This window comes from Anolis carolinensis, chromosome 1 (genome assembly GCF_035594765.1).
Source record: "Anolis carolinensis isolate JA03-04 chromosome 1, rAnoCar3.1.pri, whole genome shotgun sequence".
NCBI classification, from domain to species: domain Eukaryota; kingdom Metazoa; phylum Chordata; class Lepidosauria; order Squamata; family Dactyloidae; genus Anolis; species Anolis carolinensis.
In genome coordinates, this window is record NC_085841.1 from 158,434,898 (window position 1) to 158,462,772 (window position 27,875).

The following is a 27,875-nucleotide window of genomic DNA, read 5'->3' on the forward strand; positions in this document are numbered from 1 at the left end:
ATTATTGATTTAGATATGTGATAGTTTTATACATATGCGAGACACTGAATTTTTCCAATTATTATGTTGTAAACCACTTTGAGTCCCCCCAGGGGTGAGAAAAGCGGTATAGAAATGCAGTTGTTAATAACAATAATGAAGTCAACGGCCCTTTGAAGACAGTAAGATTGATATGGCCCTTGATGAAAATGAATGTGACACCCCTGCTTTATGATCACTTGATCTGTCTGGACTTCTACTACCTCTCTCCCTAAAATGGTATTTGTCAAATATAATTCAATACGTAACTATATATTGGCATAATATTACTAAATCTATGGAGTACTGAGCCCCCTGCTCCTTGCCTGGGTTTCTCTGTGTGAGGCACCTGTCTTGGCCACAAGCAATTACACTTCAGAGCAGACAGAACATACCGTTTTGGAAAAACAACACATTTTTGTTACCTGTCATACTGGTTTCTAGTAAGTGTTGGTTTCTGTTACTGAGAGCAACAAAACAATAATATATGTCCTGTGGCAGAAAATGTTGAAAAGTAGGAATATTCCATTTCCTGTTTATTCTGACTCACTGTTGTACAGGTTGGGCAGCTCTTATCTGCAATGCCATAATCCAAAATGGTCCTCCTGGCAGGATGAGATAGTGACACCATTGTTCTCCAATAGCCCAACATACACACATTTTGTTTCATGCCCAAAATGCATTTAAAACATTGCGTATAAAGTTGCCTTTAGGCTATGTGTATATGGGGCGCATGAAATGTAAACGAGCTCCTGCGTTTAGACTCCAAGTCAGCTTAGAATGTACACATGTGCAAAGACAGGTAGACCTATGTGTTATCAACGGCTTTCATGGCCAGAATCACTGGGTTGCTGTGAGTTTTCCAGGCTGTCTGGCCATGTTCCAGAAGCATTCTATTCTATCCTATTCTATGGCAGGCATCCTCTCAAAGGTTGGAAACTAGGCAAGTGACGTTTATATATTTGTGGCATAATGTCCAGGCTGGGAGAAAGAACTCTTGTCTGTTGGAGGCAAGTGTGAATGTTGCAGTTGGCCACCTTTATTAGCACTGAATAGCCTTGGAGCTTCAAAGCCTGGCTGCTTCCTGCCTGGGATGGGGGAAATCCAATCAGGGCCAGTTAACATCTCCCAACAAAGGATACCCCCAGGCAGTCCTGACATTCTGTTCGAATCCGTTCTCTCACTCTTTCTTTCTCGTTCCTCACAGCGTTCCTCACACATCTCTTCTGAGACTTGAAACGTTTCCTTGCCGCTTCAAGGCTGTGGAAAGCGATGCTGCGCCTGTTGTTGTTGCTTTGCTTGGGAGGGAGGGGCGCACAGGCACCTGCTGCTGGGGGCTTCGGCCGTAGCGCGCAGGCGCAGAACGTCCCCTGCTCTGCCGCTCCCAAAGAAGAGAGACTGTATCTTATGAAACTCGGCGGGGGGGGGGGAGCGTGAGAGCGAGAGAGAGAACGCATTATGTGCGCATGCTCCACATACACACACAAGACGCGCGCACGCTCGACTTTGCTCAGGGCTCTGCGGGCGGTGTAAAGCGGGAGAAAGGGGGGGGCGACTGTCGCAGGGAGAGGCAGGTAGCGGGGAAGGAGGGGGCAAAAACAAGAGGGCTAGAGGGTGGGGCTAAAGGAGACGCCAATAGCAGCCCGGCATCTTTGGTACGGGAGGGAGAGAGGGGGCATAGCTCTTGTCTTATTGGCGGAGCTTGGTGCCTTTCACGCGCTGAGGGCGCCCAATGCGAGTGGCGGCAGGATGAAAGAAAGGCGAGAGGGGCGGACCCCCTCCCTCTCTCAGAGTGTGGTGCGCGCGGGAAACAAGAGCGCTAGGGGGCGGAGCTGAAGGAGACGCTAACAGCAGCCAGGAGGATTAGAAGGGGGGAAGGGGTACAGCTCCTATCTTATTGGCGGAGCTTGGTGCCTTTCACGTGCTGAGGCGCCCAATGCGAGTAGCAGTAGGATGAAAGGAAGGCGAGAGGGGCGGGCTCCTTCCTCGCGGCTGCTCCCTCTGTGTTTGTGTGTGTATGAGAGAGTGTGGCACGCGCGCGGAAAAGGGAGGGGGGGTACAGCGCTTTTCTTACAACCTATTGGCGGAGCTTGGCGCCGTTCACGCGCTGAGGTGCCCAATGCGAGTGGCGGTAGGATGAAAGAAAGGCGAGAGGGGCGGGCTCCCTCCTTGACTCCCTCTGTGTGTGTGTGTGTGTGTGTGTATGAGAGAGTGTGGCACGCGCACGGAGATGGGAAGGGGGGAGCGCGCGCCTGGTAACAAACGAGCCCTCCTCGCGGCGACTCCCTCCCTCTGTGTGTGTGAGAGAAAGTGTGGCGCGCGCGCAGGGAGGGAAGCGGGGAGCGCGAGCTTGGTAACGAACAAACCCTCCTCGCGGCGTCTCCCTCCTTCTGTGTGCGTGAGCGAGAGTGTGGCGCGCGCGCGGAGGAAAGAGAGCGCGCGCGCCTGGTAACGAACGAGCCCTCCTCGTGGTCACGTGTTGTTTTGCTCTTCGCGGCGAGAAGTTCTTCGTAGGCGTCCGTGGTCCTGAAAGGCAGCGCTGAGGAGAAACCGCAGGGCCGGGTGGGAAAGAGGAGGATGGAGCCGCCCGGCAGGGCCTCCTCAGCCGGTGCCCTCCTCAGCCACAACAACAGCCACACGGCGGCGGCGGCGACGGAGCCCCAGCCGCCCCTTCCCCCTCCCCCTCCGCCGCCTTTGCCTCCAGACGTGCGGAAGACGGGCTACCTGCGCAAGCACCACAAGCATGGGCACCGGCGCTTCTTCGTGCTGCGGGGCCCTCCGGGAGAGGGCTCGCAGGCGCGGCTGGAGTACTACGAGAGCGAGAAGAAGTGGCTGGGGAAGGCGTCGCCAGTGCCGAAGCGGAGCCTGACGCTGGAGGGCTGCCTGCAGGTGCACAAGCGGGCCGACGCCCGGCACCGGCACCTGGTGGCGCTCTTCGCGCGGGGCGAGTCCTGGGCGCTGGCTGCGGAGAGCGCCGAGGAGCAGGAGGGCTGGTACCGCGCCATCGCCGCTCTTCTACCCGCCGCGGGAGGCGAGGATGAAGACGACGAGGGCGGCGGCGGGGGGGGTCTTGAGGATGATTTCCTGGAGGTGTGGCAGGTGTCGGTGCGGGCGCGCGGGCTGGGCCAGAGCCGGGGCCTGTCCGGGGTGCAGCGGCTGTGCTTGGCGCGGCGGAGCGTGGCGCTGGTGCGGCTCAAGGGCGAGCGGCCCAGCGTGGCCTTGCCCCTCATGAGCATCCGCCGTTGCGGCCACTCGGACGGCTTCTTCTTCCTTGAGCTGGGCCGCTCCGCCGCCACGGGGCCCGGCGAGCTCTGGATGCAGGCCGGCGACGCCGTGGTGGCGCAGAGCATCCACGAGACAGTCCTGGGCGCCATGCGGGCCCTGCGTGAGCCCCGCTGCCCCGCGCGCCCCCGCAGCAAGAGCCAGTCCTCCTCCTCCGCCTCCTCTGCCTCTTCCTCCTCATCTTCCTCCAATTCCTCCTTCCTGTGTAGCAGGCCCATCTCCGTCCCGGGACCCCCCAGCAGGACCGGACTCTTCCTCCGGCGCTCCAGGACTGACATCTTGGCGCCCTGCGGCGAGGGAGACAGCCCCCAAAAGAGCCCCCAGAAGAGCAATGCCCTGACCTCAGAGCCCAGAAGCAGCAGTAGCACTCCCGAGACACCCCCTCCTCTGGGCAGCTATGTTGCCATGGATCATTTGGGGGCTCCCCGGAAGCGCACGCTCTCATTAACCGCACCCGTGCAGCCCTGCCTTGTACCCCTTGCCTCAGCCTCCCTGGACGAGTACACCCTCATGCGGGCCACCCAACCCTGCCCTCGGGTGGCCGCTGTGCTTTATCCTGAGGATTATTGCGACCTAGAGGCCTGCTCTGTGGGAAAGGAGGAAGGCTATATGCCCATGGCCCCCAGGACGATGCCCATTTTGCCCTTGCAGGACGCTTGCCTGTCCCTGAGCCCCACTGGTGTATCTCCGTCACATCCGCTCAGCAGCGGGAGTTCCTCTGACGACAGTGGGTACATGCAAATGTGGGGTACTGGCCCAACCAAGCTATCCAGGGAGAGTCCTGCCAGAGGAGACTATATCAACATGTCCCCTTTGCTGTTCCCTTCTTTGTGTGGACCTTCTCCTGCTTCTTCTTCAGAAGGCTATGGCACCCAGAGTCCCGGGGAACAACCTGGATGCTTCTGTAGTGCTCCCTGGACCCCTGGTGAAAGAAAGAACAGTGACCAATACATGCTGATGAGTTCTCCAGGCACTCCCTATGCCTCCTGGGCCTCTGGTGAAAGAAAGAACAGTGACCAGTATGTGATGATGAGTTCCCCAGGAGTTCCCAAAGCAGAGGGCAGCTACGCCGCTATGCCTTTCCCCATTCACCACAGCCGAATGGAGCCTTTCCTCAGTCGCCATTCTTTACGGTTGTCGCTGCCTAGCAGGGAGGAGCCACCCACCTTGAATGAACCCCAGAGTCCCAGTGGGGAATATGTCAACATTAGCTACTCCCAAGCACCACTTTGCGATGGTCCCACCTTCCTGCTCGGCTCTAGTTTAGGTAATCGAAGCAGACCATGTGACTCCAGTTATACAAACATCAGATCGGGTGGGTCACAGTCAAGTACCCTCTCGGTGGGGTCCCTGGAGGAAGCGCTTTTGCCAGAAGTCTCCCCTAGCCCTGAGCCCTCTGGCAAGCCTTATGTAAAGGTTGGGGTAGAGCAGGCTTGTCTTTCCAGCCCACTTTCTGAGGCTGGTGACTACACAGAGATGTTTTTCACAACAGCCACTGCTCCCCCCCAACCCATCTCACATAAGCTAGAAACGGTTCGTGTAAGCAGCCCAGTGTCTGGCCTGAAGCGGCTGACACTTTCTGGAATGGAGACCTTTCTCTTGGCTAGCCCGCCTCCTGATCCCAATCACGGAGCCAAAGTCATCCGTGCTGATCCTCAGGGGCGCCGCAGGCACAGCTCAGAGACGTTCTCCTCCACGACCACCGTGACCCCCGTTTCTCCTTCTTTTGCACACAAACCTAAGCGACACAACTCTGCCTCTGTGGAAAATGTGTCCCTCAGGAAAAACGAAGGCCTTGTGGAAGAGCAAAATGGCAGCCCTATGTGTCGGGAGACGTCTGCTGGCTTCCAGCATGGCCTCAACCATATTGCTCTTGAAGGAGACCATCTGGCCAATGCTTATCAAGGGAAGCACAAAGGCAAGCATCCTCTCAATGGGAGTATTGATGGTACTTACACCACTATAGACTTTCGGAACCGCAATTTGAATGAAGCTTCGTCAGTAAAAGGTAAGTTTCCACATGACAGCCTTCTTTTCTTTTCCATCCCTCTGATAACCAACAGGTTTTTGCAAGAGGGACCATGCTGTAACTAAGAAAAGGCAACATTTGAGGGTATCTACTAATTCAAAAGGTTTTCTAGAACTTGGTGGGAGATGCTAGTTTAACATTAAGCCAAATGATTCCAAATGTAAATGCGGGAGAGCCTCAGAGTCTAAACAAGACCAGACAGTGGTGCAGACTATCTGATTTCAGATAGATTTTCAAGCCTGCAATGAAAGTTCTACCAGCATGGTCTAATTTCTCGGTCCTGTAACATCTTCAGGTTGCATTCCTTCACATACTAGGAATAAACTCCACTGAACCCTAAGTAAGTTGTGGAGAATAAACATTTTTTGTGTGTCAAGAGCAACTTGAGAAACTAAAAATCACTTCTGGTGTGAGAGAATTGGCTGTCTGCAAGGACATTGCCCAGGGGATGCCCAGATGTTTTACCATCTTGTCGGAGGTTTATCTCGTCCCCACATGGGGAGCTAGAGCTGACAGACGGGAGCTTACCCCACTCCCGGATTCGAACCACTGACCTTTTAGTCAGCAGTTCTGCTGGCACAAGAGTTTAACCCATTGCCCCACTGGGGGCTCTGAGAATAAACATTCAGTGTGGTTTATTGTTACTGTGGTCTTTTGCTATAAGAATCTTAGTTGTGTGTGTTCACTTCATGTCTGTCTCTTTTTCTATGCATAGCTGCTTGTAATGATGCATTGCTGTTGTAAGACTGAAATTATTTTTACATAAAATATGCAGGATTTGACTTTGTTGCCTAAAGTTTCCAATGAATGCGTAACAGAGTCACATAAATACAACATAAAAAATAGTCGACTGACAGTCTGAGCCCAGCAAAGCCAGTCTCTTGTAAATCTGATACATGGATAGACAGTAGTTTGGTGGGAAAGGGGTCAGTCTTTCATTATGTTGTAGATAGAAGGAGGTGTCTGCCTCAGGCAGCAGATTGGATGAGAGCAGGGTGCGTTCTGGGATACAATTACTTTGCCAGCATTGAAGTAAGATAAAATTGCTGAGCATGGAATGGAGGTATCTCTTGGGAAATGTTTTCCACAGTGTTCTACGAAAGTTAATTTAAGATCTTAATCTGCTTCCAAACAGTGTATGTGAGATAAACAATCAAGCACATGATCTTTGACAGGATTAATTTTGTAATTAATATTTATATTGCTAAAATGTGTCGCTCAGTTGTTTTTGGATGAGATGGAAAAAGATCTAGCATTAATCTTAAATCTGTAATAATGAGATGACAAATAAAGAATACAGATCTCTGACATTTGTCTTCTGATTTCCCCAAAATCAGAGGGTACCCTAGGGACTTTCTTCACTCTCTCAAATCTTCTTCTCAATGAGTAGCCTATAAAGCTTCTGTTCCAGTACCCAAGAAGAGCAAAGTAGGTGGAGGTATAGATTGTAATATTTTATTGCTAGTCACTGTATAAATGGGATTCCTGTTCGTTTAGTTGGCTAAGGAAAGGGCACTGTCATTTAGTTGGCTAAGGAAAGGGCACCATCGGGGAGTGTTACACAAGAGGATCAGGTTATTGAGAATGATAGTAACATTTCAAACTTCCTGGTATGAGGAAAATAGACATTGGAAGAGAGAGTTCTGTACCAGGGTTCACTCATCCTTATCTCCACAGTGGCGTAATTTTTCAGTTAATTTTAAATAAATATCGACAATTTGTACTAATAAAACTTCATGAACACATGCATCTTCCTCAATGCTCGTCCAACTTAAGTGTAATAAAAATACCAATTTGTAAAACCTTGTAAAGTTCAAAACATTGTTTCCTGCACCAATGAGTTACTGGGAGCAAGGCAGGGCCCTCAAAAATATTGATATAGTTAATAAATGGAATCCAAAGCATACTAAAGTTATTTGTTATTTGTTTCATTATTCTCTGTTAGTTAGCTAATCTGCAAGAGCCAGTTTCCAAACTCTTCAACCAACCAGTTGTCTTTTAATAATGTTTTATCAATTCTAACCTAGCTCCTAAATGAAATAATTATTATTTAAAGTAAAATACTAGGACTGTTTTATTTTAAAAACGGGATTGCCAGTCTGAACCCATACTCTTTCAGCATGAATGTTGTTGCAACCTTTTTCAAATAGTATTGGCAAGTTTGTTGTAAAGAAATGTTTCTCTAACTTTCTTCAACGTGTCTATCTACCTATGAGAGATGTGATTTTGCTTACTTTCTGATCACATTGAAACTAGACAGTATAAATTGAGTCAATGAAAAGGGAAATCATTTTTTTCCTTTCGAAGTTTTTGCTGATCAAATACGTTTGGTAAAATTAAAATTGTTTGTCTCTTTTCTGGAATCCTTTAGTAAATTGCAGTTCTATAGCTATGGAAAGGGCAACATGAGTCCATTCTCTCCCTCAAAAGAATTCAGGCCCTTCAAATGAGATTTTCCTCAGGTACTAAACTGAAGGAAAATTTGCAATAACTTAAAAAACTTCAGTCAAGCATTTTAAAATCTAGTTTAGACATCAAAAGAAAAAGGACTGACAAAGTTACCAATAATAATAATAATACTTTATTTATATCCTATACCTACCTCCCCAAGGGGACCAAGGGAATACAAACACAGAAAATATAAGAGTGCTACATACGGATGATTTTCAATGTGGTATAGATTACTGGCATATTAGGGAAAATTTATTGGTTCCCTTCATGAGATAGCATCAGAAACACTACTTTAGGTGAATGCAAAATTGGAGTCTACTGAAAGCAAACACTGACAAAGAATCACAAATAATACTGTATAGCTGATTAAGGTTAAAGGCATTATAATGGCCAGTGTAAGACACACTGATGTTGTCCTGGTTAGGAACAATAAGTAAAGAACTCAGTTTGCTTTCTTCCATAATGTCCATTATTTAGACTCAAGGACACAATGTCTCCTTATTCTTGTTACTGGAGATAATGTTCTTTGAAACAAAATTGTATTTTTATTGGGAAGAACAGATTATGATGTGACAAAGCAGGTGGTGAAACTAGCCTTAGAGAAGAGGAAAGCTTAAAATCCTTCTGGTGATAGTTTATGCTTCTAGAGCCACTTTAATTAATGACCAGTTAATTAAACAATTAACTGTAGTATTTTATTATGTTTTGTAGAACTGTTTTATCACATTTCTTTTTGTACCTTTTTATCTGTTTCCTTGTTTATCTTTTTGGCGTTTTAGGGGAAAGCTTTACTAGCTATCATACAATGGAAGAAGAAGCTTAAATCTAAGTCTTCTATTTTAACTACTTTACAGGTCTTTATCTGTTTTTGTTTATACAAAGTGGGAGATAAACAACAAAGTTTTTGTTCACAATAGCAAGGGATTCTGAGTCATGAGAATCCAATAATTTACCAGTAAGGCTGGGAAATATTTCACATTCCTTCAGTCTGTCGCATGGAGCTGACTGGTTATGCCAAATTCCTAAGCACATTAAATTTGTAGTTTCTTCAGAGACTAACTGCCTGGGATTTTCCATTCATACAGCCTGGGTTAATTTAACGCGTAGAGTGATATCCTACTAATTTTATCTTTTTCACATTTATTGTATATCTTTATTATTAAAAGGTAAAAACCTGTAATAAATTTACTTAGATGGTCAAATAGAAATGTAGACTAGGCAGATCATTAATTTTTTTCTTACTTTTATACTTCTCTTCTGAAAATGAGACACCTATTTTATTAGATGAAAGAAAGCACCTTCTTTTGTAAAATAATAAGACGCAGTTTAACAAATCGTTTTGGCAATGCATCAAGCTTGAACATGTTTAGTTTTGGCCATCTGCAAGTTATTACAATTTGAAATACAGATCCCTTATGACACAAAACTGATACTTAACGTTTTGTTCCTCATTTGTGCTGATTAGAAAGTTAATTATAAAGGGTTTTGAAAAAATTGTAAGTGGCTTTGGATGTAATTTCTTGTATGCAGTGTTCTTTCCATGTTTAAATTAAAATGACTTGATGTGCACAGGACATATTATGGCTCAACTGCTTCTGTTGTAATGGAAAGACAGGCATAGGGTGACAACAGCAAAGTCTGGTAGATCTAGCATTAGTTGGTTGGTGAATCAACTCTAGGTTTTTGTCCAAATTTTAAAAGAGATATCAGAATTCTGCATTTGTTTTTTGGGGGCAGGTTCCACCATCTTGGAATAGTTCTTTTAAAGTTTGGACTAAACCAGGAAATAGATTAATTGTCCCATTGGCTCATTATATGTATTGAGACTATGTAAAGAAGCAAAACAATATGGTTGTATTCTAGAAATTCATTTTAGAGAAGAAATATCTGAGTTGTATGTGGGGGCAGCATAATTTATTATTTAAGTAACAACCAACCAACACTAGCCATGTTGGACCCATTGATCACCATGATGACAACAATGGGTGCAGGATGGTGAGTGCCAACCCCATAGCCTCTGATGGCCTGAGCCCAGGGAATACACTATGGTCATGTAAATAGTTGTACCCAGTTTCATCTTGGAACTGGTTCAACTACTTATACAGCCCCAAAGTCTCAATTTGCTCTAGATTTTCATGGAGAATTTGTAGCACACCACAACTTTGGTTCACCAAGTTTAAGACCATGTTTATGTGACCTTAGCCCACTTTAATCCAAATCAGCGCCATTTGTCATTTAGATGCCATGGAGCTGATTCGTCCATTCTTCAGAGTAAATGGTCAGTGTAGATGTACCAATTGCTTCATTTCTCCTGATTTCTTTACTGCTGCCAGATCCTGCTTAAACACCCTCTGCCTTCCCCAAACTACTAAATGGGAGTGCATGGTGGCATTGCAAAATTGTCTTGCAAGGGAAGTTATGAAAGAAGGTATTGAATGTCTTCCTTCTCGATGAATTTAAAGGGACATATTCTAACAGCTACATGATACATACTCATGTAACCCTGGTAATCCTGGTTACATGAGCCTGTTTCACCAACAAGATTCCAGCCAAAGTTATCATTTGAGTCTGCAGTGAGGTTTTGGTAAGATTGGTCTTTTGTGTTCTCGGTTGCTATTGCTAAAACATGTTTATGGTGGTCCAGGACACCTCCTTTCTCTGAGAGGGAGAGGCCCATCAAAACTAACCATTGGTCAGAATGGGAGACAATCTGGATTTTACCACCAGTGGTCCTGTAGTGCTCTGAGTTGAATGGGAGCTCTGCTAGTGTGGAGCCTTAGCCCTTCTGGCTACAATAGCCACTGCCAGTATGCTCTTAATGGGGAAGGGGTTAGGAGGAGTATGTGCTCATTCTTCCACATTTCAGGGAGTGTTCAGCATTCTTCATCTTTTGGGCCTGGCAGACATTTTTTAAATCCTGGGAGCAACCAGGCACCCCGAATAAGCCAAAGGGCTTAAAACACCCCTGGAAAACCTATTGTCTGTTTTGGAGCAAAACAAGTTGAATCCCCAGATTTCAGGAAGGTGCATTGAACTGAGAGGTAAAAATGTCCTTGGGGGACATTAGGCAGCTTTTGGCTCATAATTTGTCCACCTCTGCAGTAGGCAGGGCACTTTTTAAAAGGGCAAGGATTTTAAATCAGGAGTGACTCCTAAAATGAGTCCAAATGTCTCAAAAATGGTGGTGAAATGAAACTTCAGTATATTCCCCTGTGCCCTGCACAACATAATAAATAGGACCCCAAAGCTTACCCTTTTTTCCTTTCTTTTCCCAGTTTGTTAAGAGTTGTTGCCGTGTTGATTCCAGAGAACAAGAGACAAGGTTGGTAAGGTACTGATTTTTATTAGCTTAGTTTATATTTATAAAAGGCTAGATTTTATGGAAACATACTGTGTACTTAAAAGTGAATTTCTGTTCTTCTCAAACAAAGGAGGAGGACTATTATGGGGAAAACAAACACAGTTCTATGTTCTAGAAGGGGTGAGGCCCTTTCTCATATAGAGAAACTTCAACCCAGTAATTCATATTTAAAACCAAAATGTCACTGGTGGCAAATGTGAGATTGAGCAAGAGACTTATTAAAATAGAGTCGAATTATAAAACGGTGGGAAATTTCCCTAGCTTGGAGGCACCAGTTGTTCTCCTTGGAATCCTTCAAGAACTACATAAGCTGTCAAATCAGTGAAAAATTGAGGTGTTTGGTGAATTCTCGATTCTACATAGTGTGAACAATTCCTATAGTCCATTTAAAAGCTGCATTTTGCTTTCCAGGGGATTATAGGAGAAACAATTGAAAAAAGAGTAGCCTTTGAGGGTTACTTTCTTTATTCCATGGGGAACTGGGGAAATGAGATCTGTGGGGTCTTCTGTGGAACTGCATTTCATTGGAGCAGCTCTGGAGGGAGTCTTATCAATCCATAACCCTGTAGGGGAGGGGCAGGGTGGGAAGGAATTGTCCTTGAAAACCTTACTTGAGGTCAGAGCCAGCCCTAGGTATTTTCAAGTGTAGGCGAACAGAATTCCCCCCCCCCCCCCCGCAAACCAATCACTGGAAAATAAAAGCGTTGGATAAGCAAAAATGTTGGATAATAAGGAAGGATTAAGGAAAAGCCTATTAAACATCAAATTACATTAAGATTTTACAAATTAAGCACCAAAACATCATGTTTTACAAGAAATCAACAGAAAAAGCAGTATCGACTGCGTCCCTGTATGTTTTGCGCCCAAAGTGACTGCTTAATTCGCCTCATTGTTGGACCGGCTCTGCTTGAGGTTGTAGGAACAACAGGACATGCTTCTTCCAGGTGGGTAATAAAAGTGGCCCGTAAATCACTTTGTAGCATCTGTATAGATAAGCTCCTCCTCAACTCCCCAAGGATGTTGGAGAAAAAGCAGTTCCTGCCCATTGACTAGCAGATCTCTTTCCCTGCCCCACAGGAATAATAGTTGACAATGTCCCACTGCTGTGGGTTTTTGTCACTATTTAGTTTGTTTCATTTCTTTCTTTGCCTTATTTGTATCCTCTGTTCCCTCTTCCAATGTGCTCAGATACATGGCTTCCCTCTTGCTTTATCCTCACAATAACCTTGTAAGGCAGATTCAAACTGAGAAGATTAAAATCTGCATCTCCCCAATTATAGCCCATCACTGCTATCACACCCACTCTGTTGTTCAGTACCACACAGCTATGCAATATACCATTGAGATAGACTTTTTATTGTCATCACCATTTAGGATCAAATTGCCTACTAAAATTGGACACTAGAACTTGTTTTACAAGTGAGGGTTCCCATGGACATGTTGGGGAGGAGACAGGAGCAGAATTCAAAATGATCTTAACAGACTAGAGATGGGCCGAAACTAACAAAATGAAGTTCAACAGGGACAAATGCAAGATACTTCACTTTGGCAGAAAAAAATGGAATGCAAAGATATAGAATGGGGGATGCCTGGCTCAACAGCAGACCTTGGAGTCCTTGTGGACAACAACTTAAACATGAGCCAACAATGTGATGCGGCAGCTAAAAAAGCCAATGGGATTTTGGCCTGCATCAATAAGAGTATAGTGTTTAGATCCAGGGAAGTCATGTTACCCCTCTATTCTGCCTTGGTCAGACCAGACCTGGAATATTCTGTCAATTGCCAATCACCAGCTACTATTTATTGATGTCAGTTACTTTCCGAGGTGATACATTTCCGAGGATCGTTTAAAATGTCATTTAAGGAATAGTTACTTTTGGAATAAGGTATACTGAAATAAGTCATGTATGGCAAAAAAAAATTGTTACTTTTTGGGATGTATCAAATAAAATAATAAAATAAACCTGACACTCAGAAGTTTCGAATTCATTGTGGAATAGAGGCAGATGGGGTTCTAGGAGAACGGTCCAGAAGTCTCTGGCCCAAATATTATCTAGGACTCAAACTGAAGTCAAAATTGAGAACATAAATTGGCTTCACAGAGACTTCCAGTCTAGGGACCGTTCTACATGTCTTCTTATTACCTCTAAAGACAATTCACTAATCACAGAGTTATTAGCTCTCACGCCTTGGCTTAATCTGTGGGGCATAAATGTCCCACAGATAAATGTCCTCCAGGTTTGTACAGACCTCATGATCCACCCCCTTATGCCCGGGCTGAGGCTACATCCTCGCAGCATTACATATCCTGCTGAACACCTAATCCCACAACCAGGTCCCCTCCCCCCAATCGCTAGGAATCTGTTTAAAGACCCCCCCAAAGTCCACCGACCATTGCCCAGCCCATCCTTCCATCTCACCCACAAACTCTATCTCAACATGACTAATCTATCTCCCCAGACGACTGCCTCCCCCTTTACTCAAATGAATCATCGCTATATTCCACACAGGACAGGATTTCAGAGAGCTCTCTTCCACCAGAGAGTTGACTAGGGCCCTTAAATGCGAATCTTGTCCAGCCGATATCTCTGGGTGGGGAGGACCAGGGCTGAGGGAACCCATTGAAGTTGTGTGAGGGAGGAGGAAGGGTGGTCATTCTTTTCCCAGGAAGAAGCCCAACAGAGTTATTGCGACCCTGGAGAAGTATAGACGTGGTAGCCTTCATGACAGACCCCCCCCCCCCCCAGGCTGAAGGTCCTGCTGTTCAATGCCAGATCTGTCAATGGTAAAACATCTATCATTCAGGATCTGATCAGGGATGAAGAGGCGGATCTGGCTTGCATCACCGAGACCTCTCCCAGCTGTGTCCTCCAGGTTTCAGGGTGCATCAGCAGGCCAGGCCTGGGGGGTGGAGAGGAGGGGTTGTGGTAATCTTTAGGTAGTCCATCACCCTGGTTGGATGCGCTGTTCTGCAATTTTCTGGGTTCAAGTGTGTCCACTTGAGGTTGGGAACCTGGGACAGCTTGGGGATTTTGCTGGTCCACCCCACAACCCAGCAGTCTCCCTGTCTGAGCTAACAGAGGTGGTCTCGAGCGTGGCATTGGTCTCCCAGCATTTGGTAGTGCTGGAAGATTTAAACATTCATGCAGAGGCCACCCAAATAGGTACAGCTCAAGATTTCATGGTTGCCATGACGACCATGGGGCTGTCCCAAGTAATATCGAGGCCCACTCATCAGGTGGGACACACACTCGACTTAGTCTTTGTTGCGGACGGTGGAGTGGTTGGAGTAGAAATACAAAATATTCTTCCATTGTCATGGTCCGACCACCATCTGATCAGTTTAAGACTAACCGTGACTTCTAACCTCCGCAGGGGTGATGGACCGATTCAAGATGGTCCGCCCCAGGAGACTTATGGATCCAGACGGTTTCCTGAGGTCTCTTGGGGATCTTTCTGTTATGGAGGCTGACGACCCTGTTGACGTCCTGGTGGACCACTATAATAGTGAGATGGCCAGGGCGTTAGACACGTTTGTCCACGAACGTCCCCTCTCTTCATGCCGAATTACTTGAGCTCCTTGGTTCACCGAAGAGCTGGCATTGATGAAGCGTACAAGAAGAGGACTAGAGTGCCTCTGGAGGAAAACTCGTGGTGTCTCCGACAGAGCACGGGCTAGAGCCACAATTAAGGCCCACTCCACGGCCTTGTGAGCAGCCAGGAAGGCTTTCACAACTGCCCGCATAGCGTCTGCAGCTAACAGATCATCAGAGTTGTTCTGTGTTGTCGGGGAGCTCCTTCAACCTCCTGAGGTGGGGGGGGGGGGACCTCCGAGAATTCGGCAACTCGGTGCAGCGAGTTTGCGCACCACTTTGCAGATAAAGTCACTCAGATACACTCCAACTTGGATTCCAGTTTAAATGCAATGCTAGAGGAGGTAACTGAGGCATCTGTCTGTTGGATTTTGTGGGATTCGTTCCAGCTTGTTCATCCTGATGATGTGGATGGGATCTTTGGAGCTGTGAGGGTGACCACTTGTGCCCTGGACCCTTGCCCTTCCTGGCTAGTCAAACTGGCCAGTGGTGGGCTGGTTGATTGGTTTGTAACTATTATAAAAACCTTGTTGGCTCAAGGGAAATTTCCAATAGGCCTTAAACAGGCAATAGTAAGACCAATATTGAAAAAGACCTCCCTTGACTCTTATGTCCTAAATAACTACAGACCAATCTCCAACCTCCCGTTCTTGGGCAAGGTGCTAGAGCGGATGGTTGCCTCCCAGATCCAGGGATTCCTAGAGGACACTGATTTCCTAGACCAGTCACAGTCTGGTTTCAGACCTGGACACAGTTCCGAGACTGCTCTGGTTGCCTTGGTGGATGGCCTCTGCAGGCAACTTGACAGAGGGAGTGTGACCCTGCTGGTTCTCTTGGACATCTTGGTGGGTTTCGATACCATCGACCATGGTATCCTTCTGGGTCGGCTCTCCGGGATGGGTCTTGGGGGCACTGCTCTGCAGTGGCTCCAGTCCTTCTTGGAGGGCCATTCCCAGTTGGTGAAGCTGGGGGACACCTGCTCAGACCCCTGGCTATTGTCCTGTGGGGTCCCGCAAGGTTCTATTCTGTCCCCCATGCTTTTCAACATCTACATGAACCCACTGGGAGAGGTCATCCGGAGTTTGGTGCCATCTCTGCGCAGATGACACTCAACTCTACTACTACTTTCCACTGAAATCCAAGGAAGCCCCTCGGATTCTGGACCAGTGTCTGACCACTGTGATGGGCTGGATGAGGACGAACAGGCTGAAGCTCAATCCTAACAAGACAGAGGTCCTCCAGGTCAGTCGCTCATCAGATCGGGATATAGGGTGGCAACCTGTGCTTGATGGGGTCACACTCCCCTGAAGATACAGGTCCACACTTTGGGGGTCCTCCTGGATTCAACATTGTTGCTTGATGCTCAGGTGTCAGCAGTGGCCAGGAGGGCCTTTGCACAATTAAAACTTGTGCGCCAACTGCGACTGTACCTCGTGAAGTCAGACTTGGCCACGGTGGTCCATGCCTTAGTTACCTCCAGGATGGATTATTGCAATGCACTATACATGGGGCTGCCCTTGAAGATGGCCCAGAAATGACAACTAGTCCAACGATCAGCAGCCAGACTGCTAACTGGAGCAACTTACAGGGAGCGGTCAACCTCCTGTTTAAGGAGCTCTATTGGCTGCTGTTCACTTTCCGGTCCCAATTCAAGGTGCAGGTAATCATCTACAAAGCCCTGAATGGTTCGGGACCCGTCTACCTCGTGACCGCCTCTCACCTTATGAGCCTGCACGATCTCTTCGATCTTCTGGGGAGGCTCCCCTCTTGTTCCCACCACTATCACAGGGTCAGCTTGTTGGAACGAGGGAGAGAGCCTTCTCTATGGTGGCCTCTCGGCTCTGGAATTCCCTCCCTAGGGAGATTAGACTGGCACCAACCCTGTCTGCCTTTATTAAACAGCTGAAAACATGGTTTTCAAGTGTGCATTTGAACAACCAATAACATAATAGACCCATCTCATTGACATACTGACTCCTCACACTTTATTTTCCCTCCTGCCTACCCCAAACTATCTCAGGTAATGCTTCAACACTTGCCCAGACCCTTTATTAATGGTCTTGAAACTATGAACTTTTTGACTTGACCGCCCCCATTTCATCCATGGATGGTGATGTTCGTTTTTTATTACCTTTCTCCTTACTTGATCACTATGGTGTTATATTGTATTTTGTGTTTTGATTTGTTTTTATCTGAATGTTATGATGATAGTGTTTTTACTTATTTATATTGGTTTTAACTTGTCACATTTTGTTTCTGTTTTGCGCTGTTTCTATCCCGCCCTGAGTGCCTTCGGGGAGATGATAGAAAAATCAAGTATTATTATTATTATTATTATTATTATTATTATTAAGAGGAATAGTAAAGGTGTTGGATTTTCTCTCTCACACACATACATCTACACATCTAAGAAGTAACTTGTCAGAAATAATTAATTGTTTCTCGTTATTTTTTGCAAAAAGGCAGAACTAAGTCACATTATGATTGTGTTATAACATGGAATAATGTTACTCCTTCTGTTGAGTGACTGGGGAGATGGCCTTCAGGAGTGTTTTTTAACACACCAGGTTCTTGTAGCATCTATTTTTTAAAGTAATTAACAGTAAATATTTAAACAACTGTTGAATAACAAGCAAAAGGCTGCTTCTGAAAAAATAGGAACTGCAGTGGTAACTATTTTTGCATGGGCAAACTTGGAACTGTCTCCATAATGTTCTGAGCACCTGTCTGGTGTTGCTAGAAATTTAGGAACCTACTTGAAAATTAGAAATTAGAACTGGCTGAAATTAGAACTGACTGTTGCCTCCCTAACCCCAGAAAAATATACTTTTTCACACATTATCTGTCACCTTCTGTTAAAAAATGGTAATTTCTTCATTAAGTACGGAAACTGTTTTCAAGATCCTATATACACACACACACATATACATAAGAACTGCTATAGTGAATTCCTGCCTGTCCCCTCCACCCCAAAACAATTTTCACTCACTAAGCAGCAGTCCCTGTTGATTGGAAAGCAGCTACAGGATTTCCCCATTTCTTCCCATGGGTATTCTCTTGAGCAGTGGACAGAATCAGGGTCTTTGCTACAATTCCCTCTCACACCAGAGATCATTCATGCAAGGGCAACTGGGAATGTCAGTCAGTTCCTTCGCAAGTATAGACTCCTGTCGATTGCAACAGCAGCTGTTGCCCAGTACATGGGAATTGAGGGACTTTCATTATCCCTGCATAGTCACTAAACTAAACTGGGGACCATATGGTGACTCTGAATATGTAACAGTCATATGTGCACAGCTTTAGATTATGCATTCCTAACTACCATAGAGAATTCTGGCCGATATCAACAAAGGTTGTGCATACGCCCCTTTATGTGCTTCAGAATCCAGTTGAGCAATTCAGATTATGCTCTGATCCACTCTGGAGTCATGCAAATGTGATCTGAAATCTGATTCACCGCGCAGGAATCTTAATAATCACAATTCAGTTATGAAAGATACAACTAAACAAATGTATAATCGTGCTAATGTCTTCCTTTGCCATACAAGCAGTGCTGTGTCTGTGTATTGACAGCTGTATTAATCTAGAATGATTACCAAAATGTTTATCATCATATTGTGAATGAACAGGCCTCAGAGTATTGGGGTAGGGCAGAGAGTTGAATGATCACAAAGACTAGAAATCTGAGGAATACAGGAAATTATATACACAATCCCTCTCATACATTCAATGATGGGAAGGTTTAGGAACTGAAAACTGGAAATGGATATTGGAACATAGATCTGTTACTTCACCTTCTTTCAGTATTATACACATGCAACCATGGTGCTCTGTATTAGAGGATAAATGCTTTTTTACAGGCATTTCCCCAGATTTCACACACACACACACACACACACACACATACACACACACACCACTAAAATGCCTATTAGTTTGAAGCATTCTGGAAAACACTGGAACCCTTGCCAGAACCCTTTCAGACTGACACAACCCAGGTTGGATTCATTCTGGATTGGGCCACATCAGGCTGATCTGCTTCGGGATTCAAACTTTGTCTGAGCTATATCAAATCTGCCATTAACATGAATACTAGCTGGTCTATGTAGCTACATAAATTGAAACGTGTGGTTTTTAATGACTCAAATGAACTTTTAAAAAAGGTTATGTATTGGTGAGACAGGATCTTTATTTTCCATGAGTGAGTTTAGTGCTGGTAAGATTTCCAAATTTTCTTCTGGGTTTATTACTGCAACTGAAGTGATTAAATCAAAGCTTCATTAGACTGATGACTTCTTAAACTAAAGCCTTCAGCTGAGAGTATGCTATTTGTGGTGGCTACTCCATGCATGATAGTAATAGGTTATTTTTACCCTATTGAGCTTTCTGTCTAGACAGATAAAAGTTAAGAGGCACAAACAAGGGAATTAATTACATGCCATGCTTAATTCCCTTAATGCAAGTCACCACTTTTTTATTTGTTCAACCATGATTAGTTGCTAAGTTAGCCATATGACACTAAATAGTCCCTGCATGTATTATTGAGAGAGGCAATATTTATGTTTGTATATATTATTTGTGTATTGTCTGTGTATATATGTTTGCATGGGTACACAGAAAGAACAAAAGCATAGTTGCTGGTTAGAAATGTATGTGTTAATATAATTAACCTACCTGTTCCTCGCTTCTTTGCCATACCACATTCAGTAGAGGACATATGGGAAAGAATCCAAAATTGTGTATCCACTTAGTAAAATATTAAATTTCAGGTAGTGATGACCACACATATACATGTTCCTATTCAGATATCTTTTTGGGCCATTGCAAAATTGGTATTCCTGTCCTCTCCACAAGGCACTCTTTCCAACCTTCTTTAAAGTTCCAAAGCTGCCTCACAGGCTTTCCATGTTGCAGTGTGAACAGACAGGACTGAAGAAGCATCTGGTAATCCATCCCTCCCCCACTGATTACAGAAAGTCTGCTACCTTCAAGAGACACCACCCTGCCAAACCGCAGCGATGATATTATAATTGTGTGTTTGAATATGGGAAGGGTTGCAAGACATTCTCCCATCCTGGCTGCTCATGTTGCAACATGGAATGCCTGTACGAAGCAGATCCAGGGCTTTAAAGTAGGTGAGGAGTGTGATATGTGGGTCAGTATAATGTACAGTCCACGTGTAAAACATTTTGCTATGCTGATAGGATGTGAAATTGAGACCTATGTCAATTATTGCTGTTTCAAACCAAAATATTAATTCCCATTTGAGATTTCAGTCGTTTTTGCTGTGATTTTTAAAAATGCATTGACATGGATTTTTTAAAAAGATGTGTGCAGGTATATACAGCAGGCCTGGGCAACCTTTAACTACCATATGTACTCATGTATAAGACAACTCATGTATAAGCCAAGAGCAGATTTTGGAACCAGAATTACAGATATTGAAATTATGCATATGTTGAGGGACATTCTGCAGAGAGGAAAAAAACACCAATGTAGTCTCAGGGGTCAGTTGCCTCTGGTGCCATTTCTCCACTTGGGCATTCAAAAGTCCAGAGGCAGCACCACAGCAGAGGAAATAAATGGGGGCAGGGCTGTAGCTGGGGGGGGGGGGGGTGTTAAAATTTCAAAAATCTCCTGAAATGTGTCAGGTTAAAAAAAAACTGGTTTACTTATAAATTGGTTAACCAGTTAAAATTCATGAGTAAACCAGGTTTCGGAGGGGGGGGGTTAGAACCCTTAAACCCCCCTGGCTACAGCCCTGAATGGTATCAATGCTTCTTTAATATTCTACCAGGATGAATTAAGCTCTTGCCTTTTGCCACTACTCACAGAAGGGGAGGGTTCCTTTTTGAATGAGAATTAAGGTACGGTACTCACATTCACTGTTCAATAAGTTGACCCAGTTTAGAGGGGGACTGGTGTGTGATTATTTTCACTAAAATGTCTAGACTTATACATGAGTATATAGGGTCACAAGGAATCATGGGGAGCTGCCCCATCCCACTGCCCCAGGAGGAATGTTTGGCACAATATCACAATATGAGGTGGGGGGAGGCTAAGTTGCTTTTCACCCAGAAAAAGTTATTTTTAACAGGACATAACCAGGGCATTGTGGGGTGAAAAATATTCAGAAGGATGCTATGGGGACACATTATATAGTATATATATAGTATATATGCCCAAAGTAGTGGATCAGTGGCAAATTGGATAGGATATGTCTCACTAAGTAGCCAGTGTAGCATACTGGTGCTTTATTGTTTTCTTTGGTAGTAAGAACTGACTTTTACATATATATATTAAAATATTGGATCAGTACAGTTTTTCAAGCTAATTGAGTTATGTAAGAAATGTATCATAAGGTTAAACCTTAGCCTGCATATTTTACATGTGTATAACATTATTTGCATATTTTAATAGATGAAAAATGAATGTCTTTGTTGTCTATTCAGTGATAAGCTTACTAGTGAATGTCCCGACTGAGATTTGAATATTGTAGGAGTAACCATGTTGTCTGTTGAACAAAATACAAAATATACATGGGTTGAAAGTCTCTTTCAGAGAAGAGTGTTTTACAGCACAGGTACAACATTGAGGGATACTTGTATTCCTGTTTCTGCAAATAATTTCCCTATATGTGCATGCGCCATCACGTCACTTGCCGATTTATGGAAAGTTTGTGAATTTGACAGTTTTCTTCTGTAAGGAATAGTCAGAGAAATACCCATAAATCTTAACTAATCTTGGAAGTTATGTAGGGTTAGCCCTATTAGTACTTGAATGGGATACTACAAACAGTCCTGTAGGCTCTTATTTCAGAGGAAGGAACTGGCAAAGCCACTTCTGAGTATTCATTGCCTAAGAAAACACAATGAAATTAATAAGTCAACAGGAGATTTGAAGGCACGTGGCACACACATTCATCTGTTGCAATGTGTGATAGTAGAAAATTATATTGTGCTTTCAATAATACAGACAATCTTTGACACGTCACTGGGTAAGATGGTTATCTACAGAAAGTCAGCATAATTAGTAAAAAGTCTACAGTACCCGGTGCGTGTGGGGGAGAGGGAGGGGCTAAATACAGCTTCATTTTCCATTAGCTGTCAAGAGAATCTTAGCTAAAAAGAGTTCAAGTTGATACCAGAAATACAATCTAGCTCTCTAACACAATCACATGTATGCTTCAGTGTAGGAAACACAGATGGAAGACAGCTGTATTTCTTTGTTTCCTTTCCTAGATAGCCATGTTCCTAGTCCAGATTCAGAATTCTTTCAGTTTAATAACAGTAACCAGAATCCTATTGGGCTTTACATATGTCCAAGGATCACAGTTATGGTGTAGTATATCCTATCCTGATCACCTGAATCCCCACTTACTGGAAGTATCTGCTATGATCAACAGGAGTCTGTTTACCTGTCAATTGTCAAGGAAGCAGTTGCCCAGTGGTCCTACCCCTCCCAAGAGAGATAACCAGCACATAACCTCCTCACAATGCTTCATCATCTTGGAGATTGCTGATTCAAGGGGGTGAGAGGGAGTGTGCTGCTTCCCCGTTAATAGGGATTAAGGGATATTCACAGTGCCTATGTAGCTCCTAAACTAAAGATTATGTAGGGGATGTGAACAAAACAGTCACAACTGTGTAACTTTAAGTTACGGATTCGTAGCTGCCCAACAGAATTCTGATCAGCAGTAACAACAATCACAAGTATGTGGGTGTTTAATATACAGTCACATAATGTAGATAACATCATACAATGTTGTAATTGTAATCACATGAGTCCAAACTTCTGCTAAGTACAGGACCTACAGTGTAGGATACAATAACAGTATCCCTGAAAGAAAACCATCAGCAACGTAAGCTTTGCCCCAGCCATTTGCTACCTGTGTGATTCAAGTTATTTTTAAAATAAAGCACAATCTTTAATAGACCTCAAAAAGTTCATCCTCATCTTACAAGAGTCAAGTGTAAGAGAAAAAGAGGGAAACTGCCCTGTTAAATCACTTCTTTACTTATTTGTTTCCAGGAAAGAGAGACTGTTTACATACCAGAACTGCTGACCATATCCTACTAGGCTATGGTAGCATACCCAAACCTCATGCTCATTCTTTTCATAACAGAGAGAATGAAGAATAATTGATAAATGTATGTTTGATCTGTCTGGTCTCCATCATCTATATTAAAGAGACTGTGAATGGAAAAGGAACTGTCCTGGGATGTGAGGGGTGTTCACACGTTACACTGAACCATGTGTTTACAAAATACGTACCCTCATTCAGATATATATGTAAATCTCTCGACCAGTGTTAATTCCTGAATACAGTAACTCTGATTAGAGGGACAGTGGAAGATTTGAGAGAGGAAAGAGATTGGAGAGACCACAAGTAGACTCTGAAGACAACTAAAAAAAAAACTCCAAAAAACAATGGAGGACAGAACTACAGCCCTTACATTGTAATCTTCCAGCAGCAGATTTGATACCAGGGAGTGACAAATAAGGATCTGCATTCTAGCCCAAACCTGTGTACCAGCCTAAGTGGATATTTGGTTCTAAGTTCACGCTGTCTTCTCTCTCTCTCTCTCTCTCTCTCTCTCTCTCTCTCTCTCTCTCTCTCTCTCTCTCTCTTTTGGTTTCATTTTGAGATTTGAATGGTAAAGTTATCTAATCAGTTTCAGTTGTGTCCTCCCTTCCCCCACTTTTACCCTCATTAAACAATTTCTTTTCAGTAAAGATTCTTGGCTTTGATTAACGCATTTATCCCATTGTCTGTTTCATAACAGTTTTTGTAAAGAGGTGTAATTTTAAAATTACTTTAAATAGATTACAAATATTTAAAATATTTAGGCAGAATTCATAATGTTTGGCATTCTCTGTTTTTGCAGATACCTACCTACACAGCATAGTGCTATGAAAAGCTCTTAATGAATTTTGAAATATGTAGGGGCACAGGCAAGAGTGTCCCCGTGCACATTGGGCTCTCTCCATACACACAGGCACTCCTTAGCTTTTGTCCAGATGCACAATGGGACATATACACATTGGACTTGGTGTGGATTGGTTCTGTTATTCATTGGTCTCAACGCACATTGGTCACTTTGCTAGCTTCCCTATATGATAATGTAACATCTCTACTGGATATGGATGTTACAGATGTACTCAACTTTATTTTCCCCAGATGTAAGTCTACTTAATGAATCATAAGTTCCTAACATCTTACTAGAAAACCAACTTTACTAGAACACACAGTCTTATGGAAGTACCACTGATTTGTTTCTGTATAGCAGGGGTCCTCAAACTTTTTAAGTGGAGGGCCTTCAGACTGTTGGGGGGCCAGACTATGATGAAATTGTCCAAAATTAGGATTATTGTTGTTGTGTGCCTTCAAGTCGTTTCAGACTTAGGTCAACCCTAAGTCTAAAGTTTTGGACAGGGCCAGGTAAATGACCTTGGAGGGCTGCATCCGGCCCATGGGCCTTAGTTTAGAGACCTCTGCTCTGTAGAATGACAGGAGTTGAACCCTTTTAAACTTGAATGTTGGAACACTTGAGTATAACACTGTGCTAACCTATACAAGAGTACAGACCAGCAGTTGAAAGTTAATTGTTAACATCTATGTAAATGTAATATGTGAACAAAGGCAGCTCTGTCTATCATGTGAACCTCTCTTAGATATACATCCAAAGTAAGGGAGGAAGAAAGGTAGTACACTGATTGACTGTTCTTCTCCCTATAGGTAGCAGTACCTGCAGATGAGAAATTATTGAGATTAGACTGTATCTTCCTTATCCTTTGGGCAGAGCTTACTGATGCCACTTATTTCTGTCTTTTGCTTTTCAGAATGAAGAAACAAGTTTCACCATCATGACCTCTGAATCCATTTTAAAAGCTGCTCATAGATTTTTTCAAGAGATTACATCTTAAACAGCTTTAAGATCTGCTTATTTTTTTCTATCTTATGTAGCTTTCAGAACAGTTCTTTATTGTATTGAAGAGGAACCAAACCATCTAGGATGTTTTGCAAGATTAATCTTGTAGAGACTGTGGATCTCTTCATTCGGCATAGTGATCATAACCATTACCTTTTCAGTACAAATAAACTGTGTGTGTTCTTCAGCATGTTGAGATGTTCTGCTTGCACCTGCTATAGCAGTGAAGAGTGGTGTTTACTGGTGTCCTTTCAAACCTCTGCAGCACTACCTCAATTAAGAGTAGAACTGAATTTGCATTGCATTGGCTGGCCTTACTGCTGAATGTTGAACAGTCACCAACCTATGGGACCTTATCAAGAATAACAGGATGCTGCTGGTCAGTTGCTTCCCACTTACTAGCTGCTCTGTTAATTTATCAAGAGAAGATCAGGATGAGATATGAAAGATTTAAACCAAAAAGAAACTTGAACGTTTGGATTTGTATGAAAATATTTATGACCATTATATAATATATAATAGAAGCAACAGAACTTAGTATCATTAAACTCTATTGGGAAGTCATTATTTACTTCTGACACATTTGTGTAATTGTCTTGATAGGATTTTTTTTATGCTTCAGATTGCAAAAACGTTTCCTGCTATGTATAGGGTTACACTCATTAGCAAATCCTATTAGTTGAATTTCTTATTACCAAAAGTCACAACAGGAAATTGACAGATCAAAACACGGGTCCAAACCAAAAACTTCATTTTGGACAGGATACTACATCAATTCTTTTCCCTTTTAGAAAGAATGAAATTTCTCATAAAAGGAACAACATAAAATTTGGACATATGTGGGTTAAAAAGGCCAGTATTCTAGTAAAACATATTGAGAAGTATGTACCTGCTCTGTATTTTGAAGATAAATGTCCTGATTGGTCTTTTTACATTCACATTACAGTTTGCATTATATTGGACCACGTTCATCCTCTTGTTGCTTCTAATCTGTATTTGATTAGAGAGGCTTTTAAATAATATTCTTTCAAGAATACTTCTTCTGCGTTTCATGTGACAGTAAAAACAAAAAGGAACTTGGGAAAGGCAGGTTCAGTTTCCAGGTGAGCCATGAAGCTCACTTGTTGATATTGGATCAGACTCTCTCTGTCAGCCTGGCCTGCCTCAGAGTGAACTTTATATATTACTGTACTAATCTACAATTTTTAGTCAAAAATCAACCCAGTTTATCCACAAGTACTGTACTTTAACTCCTTTTTTTTAAAAGGAACCATCCTCCTCTCTGAGAAGGGTAGCAAAAGGCACAAGAGAGAAACTCAAGAAAGCACCAACCATATCTACTCTTTCCACCATAGCACTACTTTATATCATTAAATGCCTGGGTGGAAAAATGGTGATGGTCGCTTACACATGAGTATATATGGTAGTTATGAGGATGGAGTGGGACAGTTATTCCGATCTGAACTCTTGAGGTAAGGCAGGATGAATTAACAGTTCTGTGTCATCATAAATGCTTTACATTGTTAACTAAGGGAGGAAAAGGAACCAGTGCCCCAATGTTCTGATTAAATGCCGTGCAAACTCATTTTACTTCCATGCTAAGTGTTTGGATTGAAGATTGTATAACAAGACATATCTGAATGTAATCTCCACCCATTAAATATTACTCTGAGGACCTGGGAGGAGAATATTATAGTGAATATCTTGGTAAAAATTACAGAGATAACAAAAAAATAAGTGACAGTCCTGTTATGTAAAAAAAAAAACCCTTCACTTCTCTGTCTCAGTTAATTTATTGATGATGATATTCCCGGCCAGTGAGAGAATTTAATATGGCAGTTGTTGAAATCAAAAAATGATCCTTGTAAAATATGAGGGAATCTATTAGTTTCTGATGCCACAATAGTTAATTAGGTAGATAGCCTATAAAATAAAGGAGATGGAATATCGGGGGGTTGGGGAGTAAATTCTTTTCAGTACTATACATTTTGTAAGGGGCTTATGCAAATACATACATTCTTAGTTATCATATTGAACCAAAATGTATAATTGATAAGTTTGCTAAATTTTTTGCCTGATTTTATCTTAAATTTTGAATATTTTTTGCTATTTAATATTAATGGTTATGAGCAGAGTTTTTCTTTTAGAGATATATAATTGTTCCTAGATATCAAGATACTAAATATATTTCTTGCCATTGTGATATGGCAAAACACTTAACTTATCTTGCTCTGTCTTCCAATGTATACTATGTATATAGGTGTAATCAGTGATGCTGCTAGGAAAGAGAAAAATGAAACTAGACTAGCATATGTATTTAGTCTCTATTGATCCTGACTGCTCTCTTTAATAGCCATATGCAATAAAATGTTATTTATTAAAGGAACGATGTTTTTCGGGGCCTATGTGTTAACATTGGGGTGGGAGGAGCTGATCAGAGCTACCACATCAAATCAGATGGTAATTAGATTGAGACAAAGCCTTTGGTGTGCAGGAAAATGCAGGGGGTTCACAGCATTATGGGTGCAGCCTTATGGATTGATGGTTGCAGCAAATGAAGGCTACTGTGAAATTATCCATTATGGAGGGCATGGAGACCATTCTGTCCTCCAGTATGTGTGCCCATTTCCTTGTTCCAGGATGAAGCCAACACTGAAAATAGGGACTTGTATAGGATATTTCAAAAGGTAGACCAAGGAAGCACTTGTATAGAACCAGTTACAGCAAGGTCAGGCCCGCCTCACAACTGCCCCAGCTAGAGAGAAAGGGAAATGAAAACTCCACTAGTTAACAAAGGAAAGCATGTAGTCTCACCCCTTATGACCTGGAATGTTTAAATGTTAAGTTTAGGCGTTCAACACTTCCTTTCTTCCTTATTCAGACAAACTAACTCTTTAAAACCCATTCCAGGCTAGGCCAGGAAAGTTCTGTGACTTGTGCAGGTACGATGACAATCACCTTTGGTGACAAGTGGCATATCTACTACAGCCTGTTCTTTGTAGAGGCTTTTTTGTTTATCAAAATATTCTTTATAATACAGCTATCAATAAATTTTACTAATGGAAAAACATTGCAACGTGTGCTTTCTTAAAATGGATATATATGTGTGCATGTATTTGTAGGGTGTGGTCAACCTAGTTTGTTTTTACTGTGGAAAGCTGGAAGCAGAAGAACAAAGGGCATTCATCTACCTCATGAAGCTTTCTGTT

At 43.3% G+C, this 27,875-nt stretch overlaps 1 protein-coding gene across 3 annotated transcripts; it reads left to right on the top strand.

Moving 5' to 3' along the window:
- Positions 1 to 1,700: 1,700 nt before the first annotated feature.
- On the top strand, positions 1,701 to 27,736 carry irs2 (insulin receptor substrate 2). 3 transcript variants are annotated; one of them, XM_062957360.1, is made up of 3 exons: positions 1,701 to 5,308; positions 11,056 to 11,111; positions 24,578 to 27,736. In XM_062957360.1, exons 1-2 carry the CDS (start codon positions 2,596 to 2,598, stop codon positions 11,061 to 11,063), a joined length of 2,721 nt encoding a protein of 906 aa, XP_062813430.1. In that variant the 5' UTR covers positions 1,701 to 2,595; the 3' UTR covers positions 11,064 to 11,111; positions 24,578 to 27,736. The 3 variants fall into 3 exon arrangements, with proteins under 3 accessions (XP_062813430.1, XP_016851693.2, XP_062813438.1); XM_016996204.2 differs by having other exon boundaries at positions 11,056 to 11,102; XM_062957368.1 differs by lacking the exon at positions 11,056 to 11,111.
- The last annotated feature ends 139 nt before the right edge of the window (positions 27,737 to 27,875 follow it).